This window comes from Rhincodon typus, chromosome 37, assembly GCF_021869965.1.
Source record: "Rhincodon typus isolate 14 chromosome 37, sRhiTyp1.1, whole genome shotgun sequence".
NCBI lineage: Eukaryota > Metazoa > Chordata > Chondrichthyes > Orectolobiformes > Rhincodontidae > Rhincodon > Rhincodon typus.
In genome coordinates, this window is record NC_063368.1 from 15,059,659 (window position 1) to 15,071,889 (window position 12,231).

General features: G+C 43.7%; 1 protein-coding gene across 4 annotated transcripts in view; it reads right to left on the reverse strand.

Moving 5' to 3' along the window:
* The window catches only part of LOC109924710, a 48,121-nt gene that overhangs the window by 28,559 nt on the left and 7,331 nt on the right, over positions 1–12,231 (reverse strand). For 2 of the 4 annotated variants that reach the window (XM_048617739.1, XM_048617735.1), the window contains exons 2-4: positions 9,587–9,703; positions 6,533–6,637; positions 2,634–2,693 (exon numbers count right to left, since the gene is read on the reverse strand). In XM_048617739.1, coding sequence (XP_048473696.1) covers positions 2,634–2,693; positions 6,533–6,637; positions 9,587–9,655 — 234 coding nt within the window. In that variant the 5' untranslated portion in view covers positions 9,656–9,703. Of the gene's footprint in view, positions 1–2,633; positions 2,694–6,532; positions 6,638–9,586; positions 9,704–9,795; positions 9,904–12,231 lie in introns of all 4 variants that reach the window. The other 2 variants (XM_048617738.1, XM_048617737.1) reach the window with 2 other exon arrangements.

Sequence of the window (12,231 nt, forward strand, 5' to 3'; positions counted from 1 at the left end):
GGGGATAGAGAGCAAAAACAGGAGGGAGTGGAGGCACAAATGGAGTTGACACGATGAGGGCTCATGGGAGAATTGGAACTTGGGACAGACACAGAGGTTGGGGAAGACACGGAGCAAATTCAGAGGGGAGGGTGGGTGGAGACCGACAGAAAAAGACAGAACGTGTCAGGAAGCTGAAGTTTTCATCGGGACATTCGCAAGAACAGCAAATTTTAAACGGCCCAACAATTTGTACGCAAAAGAAGCAGATTGGTTCGTGAGCAGATGGATCACCATGGAGAAACAACACCTCGAGTGAGAATGAAAGGAGGGCAGAGGTTGGTATGGCAGGAGGAGGTTCCGCAGATTGAGGCATGAACAAGGTCCTAGTGGGTTTTGTAAACAAGGATGAAATGTTTTACATCAAAATGTGGCTCAGTCAAGAGCTAGAGTGGGTCAGTGTCAGAGGAACGGGACTTTGTGCGAGTTAAGCGTGGAGTGTGTTAGATGACCTTAAGTTTATGGAGAGTAGAATGTGGGAGACCGGCCAGGACTGCGTTGAAGAGTATTATACTGCCTACAAGTAACAAAGGTGGGGTGAGAGTTTCAGCAACAGACAGGGGTCTACTTTTGTTACTTTGATACGTAGCGAATGAAAATTGGCATCACAACTCCATTCCAGAAACAGTTCTCAATCCCTACTTTCTCCCTTAAAATTCTGATTTCATTTTTCCCAGGAATTGTCCAGGAACTTAGAGTCCTTTTGCATTCTGCATGGCCTCAGCCAGAGTTGATTCACCAACCAGTCAGCACCCTTTCCTCCTATAGCATTAACCGTTGTGAGTATTTAAAGTTTGGCATTCTTGCACAGGTCCTGATTCAGTACAGGAGGAAAATCTTTAGCAACACGTTTCTCTCTTCAACAAGATTCAAGGTTTGTACCATCAAGATAGAGTAAAGCTCCTTCTGGACTCTCTCTGTCATGTATTGCACTGAGCAAGAACTCTTAACTCCAGGCAACCATTACTGAACCAACTTTAATAGGACCTTTTCCAACTGAAATCATCAGTTCTCCAATTGAGCACAATGTCTGTCACTTACTCACCAGGCAGGAACAGTGGGTTTAACAGAGCATAAAGTTCTCTCTACCTCAGCCGGAAGATAAGACAAAACGTAGTAGGGGGCATGTCTCATCTTTTATCCACGGTAAGAGATTGTAGCTTCAAAAGCAGTGTTTGCATTCTCCCAGCCTCTAAACCTCAAAACAGCTAGTGCTGAGAATCTGGTGCAGAGAGCCAGATATGCAACTGAGCCGGAGAGCAAACAAAAAAAAAAAAAAAAAAATTCTGCTTTGCAAAACTACTTGAAAGATCCCACATACCAATAAAATCGAGTGCATATTGTGGTCCACATTCTTCACCATTGATCAGGAGATAGTCAACATGCCCAATGAGGCAGCTTTTGAAAAAGATGCCACTGGTTGTGTTAGTGTGCTGGCTGACATGATTTCTCGGCAAGAGATGCCAACATTTGAAAAAAATAAGAGGTGATCAGATGCAATCCATCTGGATTTTGAACATCCCTGTGGATTGAGGGTGGAAAAGGCTGGGGTAGGGAATGAATCAGCTTTGGGCAATTTCGGAGGGAGAATCCACAGATACCAACAAATCTGCTCGAGTATTTCCAGCACTTTCCGTTTTTATATCATTTCAGATTTCACACATGGGGTTTTGGTTTCAAACCAGATCGAAGGTGTAAGAGCATAAATATCCCTCAGAGTTATAGGCTTTGGGGAGGCGATGGCCTAGTGGTATTATCACTGGACTATTAATCCAGAGACCCTGCTAACATTACGGAGATCCGGGTTTGAATCCAGTCACAGCAAATGGTGGAATTTGGATTTTTAAAAAAATCTGGAATAAAGAGTCGAATGATGACGATGAACCCATTGTCGATTTTCAGAAAAAACCCATCTGGTTCACTAATGGCCTTTAGGGAAGGAAACTGCCATCCTTACCTGGTCTGGCCTACATGTGACTCCAGACCCACAAATGTGGTTGACTCTTAATTGCCCTCTGGGCAGTTAGGCATGGGCAATAAATGCTGGCCTACGCATTGTTGCGTGCATCCCATGATTGAATAAAAAAAGTCTTAGAGTCATACAGCATGGAAACAGACCCTTCGGTCTAACCAGTCCATGCCGGCTATGATCCCAAACTTAACTATCTGCCTGCACTTGGTCCATATCCCTCCAAACACTTTTATTCGTGTACTTATCCAAAGGTCTTTTAAACATTATAAATTGTACTCTCTTCCTCAGGAAGTTTCATTCCACAAACAGAATCAGAGAAAAAATACTTGCATTTTACAAGGAGAATTTCAAGATTATAAAATGTCCAATAGCACTTAAGGGTCAATACATCACATTTTCAAGACTAAGTACTGTTGTAATTGCAGCCAGTTGTGCGCAGCAAGCTCCCACAAAGCAACAATGACAGGGAAAGGATTGGAAATGAGGGGACCCTCTTGGCATACGGCAAGGAGGGGAAAGAGAGAGAGAGAAGAAATGTCTTTTACCAGTCGAGACTAATAGCTTCCCCTCCCCACAAATTAACAACCACCCTGCAAACGGACAAGAATCCTGGAAAACCTACCAGATTGGTGGTGTCCTGCAGGAAAACAGTGAGGTTGTAATCTGTAGGGAGATGTGTCCTCTGTAAATAAAGAAATCAAAATGAGATTCAAAGACCATTTCTCCTTGCAAATATGTTTATGAATTTTGAAGAGTCGAGCTTCAATTGAAAGTTAAAAAGAAAATACTTTGACAACAGCAGGAAAGAGAAAAAGTGATCACCCATTGCATGCTGACATTTCAGTGTTTCATTTCTTCTTTAACAAAAGAACCATCAACTTCATTGGGCACCAGGTTTTCAAATTGATCAAGAACGACGTGGAACATTTGCATTTTAAGTCAAAAAAGTTACCTGGAGGAGGCTGTTCAGCCCTTCAAGCCTGGTCTGCCATTTAATTAGATCACAACAGACCCATATCCCAATTTCATTCTCCTATTTCTAATCCCTATCCCTGACCAAGACGACATTTGATGAGATGAGGGACATCTGGCTGAAGAGACATTTCATTCTTTTGTTGAAAAAATTATTTCCTGATTTCACTCCAATGAGACTGCCTATTATTGGACAATGTATGCACACTGACCTCTTTCGACTTATTTTTAGTAGAAGTAGAGAACAGAACTTATTCCGGCCTGCAAGCCAAACACAATGTCCTCTCACCAGCCCACATGAGAACACAAGAATAAAACATCGGACTGTGATTGCCAGAGATTTAAGAAAAAAACATAGAAAGTGCTGGACAAACTCAGTAGGTCTGCCACCATCTGTGGAGAGAGAAACAGAGGTAATGTTTAGAGTCCATAGCCAAAGTCTGTTCCCCAGGGCGCAGGGAATCCAAAAACTAGAGGGGCATAGGTTTAAGGTGAGAGGGGAAAGATTTAAAAGGGACCTGAGGGGCAACTTTTTCATGTAGAGGGTGGTGCGTGTATGGAATGAACTGTGGGCAAATGGGACTAGATTAATTTAGGATACCTGGTTGACATGGACAAGTTGGACTGAAGGATCTGTTCCTGTGTTGTACGACTCAATGACCATCACGTTTTACCCACAGATGCTGCCAGAGCTGCCGAGTTTCTCCAGCAATTTCAGTTTTCGTACGAGAACACAGGAGGTGACCGTTCAGCCCCTTTTAGCCAGGTCCATCATTCAACATGGCTGATTTCTATTGTCAACACCACATCCTTGCACCATCACCCAAGCACTTCCAGAACCAGATTACTGATCTGTCCAAAATACACCAATAGGCCGTTCCAAAGATTTACTGCCCGAGCGAAGGAACTTTTGCCTCGTCACAATCCTAAGTGGCCGAGAACTTATTCCGAATCTATGATCTCGTGCTCTAGACTCTCCAACACCTTATGCTGTCGGACCCCTAACTTCAGCGAAGGCAGTGGCTTCATTGTGAACCCGCCATTAAAAAGGCACCAACATAAGTTGGAAACTTTGATTCTCCCCCTTGGAGCTGGAATGGAGCCTCCCAGCTTCTTAAGGTGAAACATGAAATGGTTCGTCCAGTGGCGTGGCAAAGTTGAGTTGTCACCTCCCTGACTGGCAGTCACTTCAACCATGGGAGGCATCACCGTTCAGAGGACAGAAAAGACGACTCCAGCCAGGATCTCTAACTTAAATCCATTTCAACAAGAGAAGGACTGACAGCATATCCAATAGTGGTGGTGAACTTTGCAAAAAGATGAGACAACAAGGTGTTTTTTTCAGGGCTGGATGAACACAGCAGGCCAAGCAGCATCATAGGAGCAGAGAGGCTGACGTTTCGGGCCTAGACCCTTCATCAGAAAAGGGGGAGGGGAAGGGGGTTCTGAAATAAATAGGGAGAGAGTGGGAGGCGGATAGAAGATGGATAGAGGAGAGGAGATGCCCAGTTTAGGAGAAGGCCCCTGAGATTTACCAGGGGCTGCGATTCCGTGACCTGGGAATATTGGGACTATTTTCCATCGAATAAAGAAAGTGAATCAGGGAGATTTAATGGAGTTATTCTTGATTTAGGAAGGGATTTTGATTATACTGAACGAGGAGAAACTGTTTTCACTGCCAGGAGAATGTGTAACCACTGGATACAGATTTTAAGACAATTGGCAAAAAGAACAAAAGAGAGACAAAGGTATGGGTCTGCATTAAAAAGCAATTACATTTCCGACCTCTGCCAGATCTGACGGCACACTAATTCAATTTCTCTCTTTACAGATGTTGCCAGAACTGCTGAGGATTTTCTTCAGTAAGAGAATGAACACTGTGGATGCTGGAAATCAAAAATAAAAACAAATTGCTAGAGGAACTCAGCAGGTCTATTTGCATCTGCGGACAGAGAAAAACAGAGTTAGCTTTGAGTTCAATAAGACTCCTCTTCAGAACTCCAGCATTTTCTGGAGTGAGGAGAAAAAGGAGAATTTCGAAAATTCTTGTGATCGTTGCCCAAGGACAGATAGATTGGCAACTTGGGCACAGAAATGGCAGATGGAGTTTAATCCAGACAGATGCAAGGTGATGCATTTTGGAGGATCAAATTATATTGTAAATGGCAGAACCCTTAGGGACACTAACATTCAGATGGATCTGGGTGTGCAGGTCCACAGTCCCCTGAAAGTGGCAACACAGGTAGCTAAGGTAATTAAGAAGGCAGATGGCACGCTTGCCTTCATCGCCTGGGGCATGGAGTACAAGAATTGGCAAAACATGTTGCAGCTATATAAACCCTTGTTAGGCCAAATTTGGAGTATCGTGTGCAGTTTTGGTCACCACACCACCAGAAGGATGTGGAAGCTTTGGAGAGAGTGTACAGAGAAGGTTCACCAGGATGTTGCCTGGTCTCCAGGGCATTGACTACGAGGAAAGGTTAAAAGGACTAGGATTGTTTTCACTGGAAAGACTGGGGGGAACCTGATAGAGGTCTACAAAATTATGAGGTGCATAGATAGGGTGGTTAGTCAGAGGCTATTTTCCCTAGGGTTGAAGTTTCAATTACAAGGGGACACAGGTTCAAGATGAGAGGGGGAAGTTTAAGGGAGATGTGCGAGGGAAGCTTTTCACACAGAGAGTGGTAACAGCCTATGCGCTACCAGAAGAGGTGGTGGAAGCAGGCACATTTAAGAGGCACCTAGATGGTTACATGAATCGGGAATGAATAGAGGGATACGGGTCGAAAAATGGCAGGTTTGTTTTTTGATTAATTAGGGCATGATGGTCGGCACAGGCTTGGAGGACCGAAGGGCCTGTTCCTGTGCTGTACTTTTAAATTCATTCAAAACAGCGAGCAGAAACTGATTCAATTGAGATTATCAAGTAAGGGAACTGGATAAACATTTCAAAAAGGAAGGATTTGCAGGAGACCTGGGAGAGAACAAGAGTAGGCTACTCGGCCCTTCCAGCCTGCTCCCCCATTCAATGGGATCATGGCTGCTCCCTGATACTGTTTCATCTTCTCGGTCATCAAGAATCTATCTATCTCGGCCTTAAAGAGTCTACATCCACTGCCTTTTGAGGAAAGAAATTCCAAGACTCTCAGGCCTCAGAAGAAAAATATTTTGTCATCTCTGTTTTAAATGGGTACCCCCTTATTTTTAAAACTATGACCCCCTAGTTCTCGATTCCACCCCCCACCCCAAGAGGAAACATCCTTTCAACATCCACCCGGTCAAGTCCCCTCAGGATCTAACATGCTTCTGACTCTTCTAAACACCACAGGATACAGGACTAGCCTCATAAGGCAATTTGCTCGCTCCAGTTATTAATCTAGTAGAGAGAGAAGCAGGCATAAATGCACGGCTCTTGTGAAGAGCTATCACAGGCCCAATGGGTTGAATGGCCTCTTGGAGTGTTGAATAATTTGACAAACAAGTAAAAACCAAACCCCTTCCCAAGCCAAACTGGTGTTTGTGTGCACGTTCCCACCCTTCCCAACTCACCAGAGTCTCGATTACCGAACCGTACGTTGTAGTGTGGGGTTGGAATCCTTCAAACTGACAACCGAGAGAGTTTGCTGATAAAAATATAGCCAGGAAGAAAGCCACCTGAGAAATAACAATTTTTACATCAGATTTGTTATTTAAATAAAAAATAAAAAACAAGGGCATCAAGGAATTCCTCGTTTCTGTCCCTTTTGAAGAATAAAAGCTCATTTCCATCTCTGTCCTACTCTCCCATCATTACATTGCTCGAGAGGTGGGGAGAGAGGAGAAACGGAGATGGGACTACTGCTGAACACCAACATCCCCAAGCACATTCAATTCTACCCCTTCCCCAAATGCATGCTGTCCAAACAGATCTCCTCACAGTCAGTGGTTTGTCCAGGGAGATCTTTCTAGAAGTTTCACTACCCCCTCCCCATCCCATACCTTATGTAAACAATTCTTCATGGGAATGTGAAACCCAGTATGAAAGCCCACTCCTCTCCCCTCCCAAAGTAATATCAAACTTCACTCAATCCTTAACCAAACTCCTGTACCACCAACTGGCTGTAGAAAAATCAACTCATGGGAGCCTTGCTCAACTTTCTCCCAAATACAGTGAAACAAAGCCAGTTTGAAAACAAATGCATTTACGTAGCATTTTTCACAGCCACCAGAATTCTCATGCTGATTTTCAGCGAAGCATCTTCGAAATGTAGCCATTGTTATAATGCACGTAGGAATTAGGAGCAAAAGTAGGCCATTCAGCCCTTCTAGCCCACTCCGCCATTTAACATGATCATGGCTGATCTTATCCTGGTCTCAACTCCGCTTTCTTGCCTGTTCCTCATAGCCCCTTTATCCTGCTTTTCATCAGAAACATGCATATTTCTTTCTTGAATCTGTTGATTGATTCTGCCCCCACTGCACTCTGGACCGGTGAGTTCCACACATTCACAACCCACTGAGAGAAGCAGTTTCTCCTCATCTCAGTTTTGAACCTCCCTCCTCTCACTCCATATCCATGACCTCCAGTTCGAGACTCTCTCACAAGAGGGAACATCTGTTCAACATCTACCTTATCAATCCCCTTTAGCATTTTATATACCTCAAATCAGATCTCCCACCCACCCCCCTATCAATCTTCTGAACTGCAGCAAATACAAGCCCAAGCTATTCAAAGCGCTACTTGTATGACAGCCCTTTCATCCCCGGAATCAACCTGGTTAACCTCCTCTGAACTGCCACCAATGCCCCAAATCCTTTCTTAAAGAAAGAGTCTAAAACTGGACACAATATTCAGTTGCGATCTCACCAACACCTTATATAATTGTAACAACACTTCCTTACTTTCATAATCCAGTCCTTTTGCAATAAATGCCAGGATTCCATTTGCCTTTCTGATTATATGCTGCACCTGCATATCCACTTTTTGCAATTCATACACAAAGACGTTCAGATCCCTCCGCACTGATGCACCTCGAATATGCTTCCTATTTACATAATAATTCACCCTTTTGTTTCTCCAAAAAATGGATAACCTCGCACTTATCCGTGTTAAAATCTATCTCCCCGATTCTGGCCCATTCTCTGAGCCTATCAATATCCAACTGTAAACTCGATCGCCTCATCACTGCTTGCTTTCCCATCTGTTTTAGTATCATCTGTGAACTTTGCCATGTGAAAATATAATGTAGGAAATGAGGCAGCCAATGTATATGGTTAATTATCAATTTAGGGTAAATCCTTCCAACACGCAGCAAGAGCAGGCAGGATTCAAAAATAGAACCTAGAACAATAGCAGCAGAATTCAGCCATTCGGCCCATCAAGTCTGCTCCACCATTCAATCATGGCTGATGTGTTTCTCAACCCTATTCTCCTACCTTCTCCCTGGAAATCAAGGAATCTCTGCAATTCCTCGAGATTAGAGCCTCAACTGTGACTATCCATCGCTCCAGATGATAAAGGTAAAGATAAAGTGGCGAGACTCTCAGAGAACCATAGGGCAGCTGGTGGTTTAACCAGAGGGTCAGCGCACCTTCAGGCGAGGGGAGAGGTTAACAAAGCGGGAGCCTTCACTGTGACCTCAGCCAGTGTGAGAATTGAACCTGTGCTGTTAGAGTCACTCCAATTTGTGAGCCAGTTGGGTAACCAGCTACGACAGGCAGGGAGCGTTCTAGTAACTCACAAACCCAGTCCGTCTTCGTCATAGAGATGTACAGCACAGAAACAGACCCTTCAGTCCAACTCATCCATACTGACCAGATATCCTAAATTAATCTAGTCCCATTTGCCAGCATTTGGCCCATATCCTTCTAAACCCTTCCTATTCATGTACCCATCCGGATGCCTTTTAAATGTTGTAATTGTACCAGCCTCCACCACTTCCTCTGGCAGCTCATTCCATACACGCACCACCCTCTGCATGAAGAAATGTTTCCCCTCGGGTCCATAGAACATAGAACAGTATAGCACAGTACAGGCCCTTCAGCCCACGATGTTGTGCTGACATACTACCCTACTCTAAGATTAAACTACCCTGCATACCTACATTTTACTATCTATCATAAAGGTGCCTTTATACATCTTGCCCCTCTCACTTTAAACCTACACCCTCTACTTTCCCCTACTCTCAGAAAAAGACCTGACTATTCACTCTATCCATGCTCCTCATGATTTTTATAAATTTCTATAAAGGTCACCCCTCAGACTCTGACAATCCAGGGAAAATAAACCCAGCCTACTCAGCCTCTCCCTCCAGCTCAAACCCTCCAACCCTGGCAACATCCATGTAAATCTCTTCTGATTGCAGACGGAAATTGGATCAAAGTTTAAAAAAAAGAGAATCAGAGCTGTGGTTTAAGACTTTCCCTCAGAACTTGCACAGGTTCGATGGGCTACCTCCTCAGATTCTACAAAATCCAGAAAAGGAAAGCAGAAGTATTTAGTGATTAGAAACCGAACCAATCCCCACCACCACCAGAACTGTTGTCTCACATCCTCTGATACAGAGGAGGGTCTTATCACCTCACAGTGACACAAAAATCTAAGAGGATAGAATAGGTACTCACAATCAGATCTTGCACTGCCCCTTGTTGCTCCTTTAATGAGTTCTTCGGACGTACATGATAAAATTTCATCTCAACATCTCCACACTTTGCATTCAACCATTAAAGACTTTTCATCTCCTTAAAAATTACAAGAGAACACCAGGTTAGACACTTTGGCACACCGTCTTCAACCTGTTGCTGCAGGGCAACAATCTATTGGCATCACTAACCTGACACCTGGTGCCATCTGTTTGTATCTTCGATCCTGCTCAGTTGCTTAATTGGGTCTCACTCAACTATCATTCAGTTTGTTGAGAAAAGCACAAAGAGAAAGAAATCTGAAAACATTTAACACAAAAATGCTCTAGACTGCACCACGCCAAGGATAGTGAAAAGACACGCTAGATAAAGCGCTTTTGTAATTATTCAAAAGACATGATCCGTTTTCATTCAACTCCTTTTACAGCAGGGAATACAATTAAAACCAGATCCCTTTTCAAAAAATGGTGACAAAGCTTTGAAATAATCCATCAGTCGAGTTAGATTTAAATCTCGGAAAGTCAAAAGTGCTCAGCAAGTTGGTAATGAGCAAGTCCCAGATTTCTCATTTTTCTGAATTAGAAGCTCAAATCTTGATTGAAAATCTGTCAAATCAGAGACAATGAAGGAACTAACGCGAGGGGAACAAGGGGGTGGGGGAGGGAGGATTTTCCAACCCGAAACGGCTGCCATTTTGAAGCTGCTGGAAGCTGAACACGTTCAACCATGGCTGCTCTCCAAGGCTAGTGTGAACATAGTCAGTCAGTCATTTGTCGCTACTTCAGAGTCCACATCTGTGTATCAGGCCACTGGATCTACACCATCCATTAACTCGGTTTCCTTTCAACATCTTGGGGACACAGGAAATGGATAAATCAAGCAGCAGAGGTGGTGTGACCTAGCGGTATTAGCGCTGGACTGTTAATCCAGATACTGTTCTGGAGACCTGGGTTCAAATCCCACCAAGGCAGATGGCGGAATTTGAATTCAAAAGCCTAACGATGACCATGAATCTGTTGCCAACTGTCGGAAAGGCCGATCTGATTCACTAATGTCCCTTTAGGGAAGGAAACTGCCATCCTTACCAGGTCTGGCCGACATGTGACTCCAGACCCACAGCAACATGGTTGACTCTTAACTGCTCTCTGGGCAATTAGGGCTGGGCAATAAATGCTGGGCTTAACCAGCGATGCCCTCATCCCGTGAAAGAATTGAAGAAAAAACCATTTAAAATTATCTAAGTCCCAACAAATTGCTTTAGAGTCACAGAGCTTTTACTGCATGGAGAAAGGCCCTTTGGCCCATCATGTCTATGCACTATTCCAATCCCATTTTCCTGCACAGCCTTGTAGGCAATAGTTTTTCAAGTGCACAGTTTATCTTTAAGAAAACACTCTCACAAAGGAGAGGGCGCTTTCAATGCTAAATGTAATTATTTGGCCACCAAACACCATCCCACCCCTAATCCCAGACTTCTTCCTTTCAACCAGTAATGAAGGGAATCCCTTTAATTTTTAAGGGAAGAGAGAGTCACTTTTTAACTATTCCTGGGGATTTTCTACCAGACGAGAAAGGAAGCATATTGTACGAGTTAGTTCACCAGCTGTTGTTGAACACTGCCTTGCAATTGAAACCAAGTTGTTTGCAAATATACACAGCTCAGTCTCTCGCTCTCTCTGGGTAGAACGACAAACAATTAATGCCCCCTTGTTCAAGTGGAAAACAAATGAAATATCTTGGCACATTTGACAGAAGGAAATGAATCATAGATTTCGTCATCCATATTATAACAGTGCCCACATTGCCCATACATTTCATAGTCTGGAATGTTGTGAAAGATGCAATGTAATATGGATTTAGGTTTTTGGGGAAACAATCCAATCAAAAGGGCTTGGGACATAAAGGACTGCCTCTCAGAGTGGACCCTATAATGTTTATTCTGACGTTTAACAAATAGACTTCTTCCAGCACCTAATTACATTTATTTCTGTGCAAATCTCTAATCTCTCGTGGCTTCACTGGCTAAAACAAGAGAGAGACACCATCCAGTCAATAGCAGGTTGGATCTCAGGCTGGGCAGATGTGATAAACGTATCTTATGAGATCACTTTTTCCACAAAGTAAATCCACCCATTCAGTATGTTCCAACACAAGGGCAGGTCACGCAGACTGGGTGATACCGTGGTGCTGTGGTGATATCAAACGCTCTGGTTTATGCTCTGACGGCATTGTTTCAAATCCCACCACGGCTGCTCATGGAAATTGAGCTCAGTAAAAATCTCAAAAATGTTTTAAAATTCATAGAAGCCCATTGGGTTCACTTGGGCAAAGTCACCATAGTCCCAGAGGGCTTATAGAGCTGCTCTCTCATGAGAGAACAAGCACCAAAGGGAGCAAGCCAGATTGTTGGGTTTAATCCAAAAGTCACGACATCTCAGGCAAGGGTTGAGGTGGACAAGGCAGAACCTTCACGGTAATGTCAGCAGGAGCAGGAATTGAACTGTACTGTTGGCATCACCCTGCATCAGAAACTAGCCATCCAGCCAACTGAACTAACCAAACAAATACATTCACTTAGAGATAGTAGGAACTGCAGATGCTGGAGAATCCGAGACAACAAGGTGCAG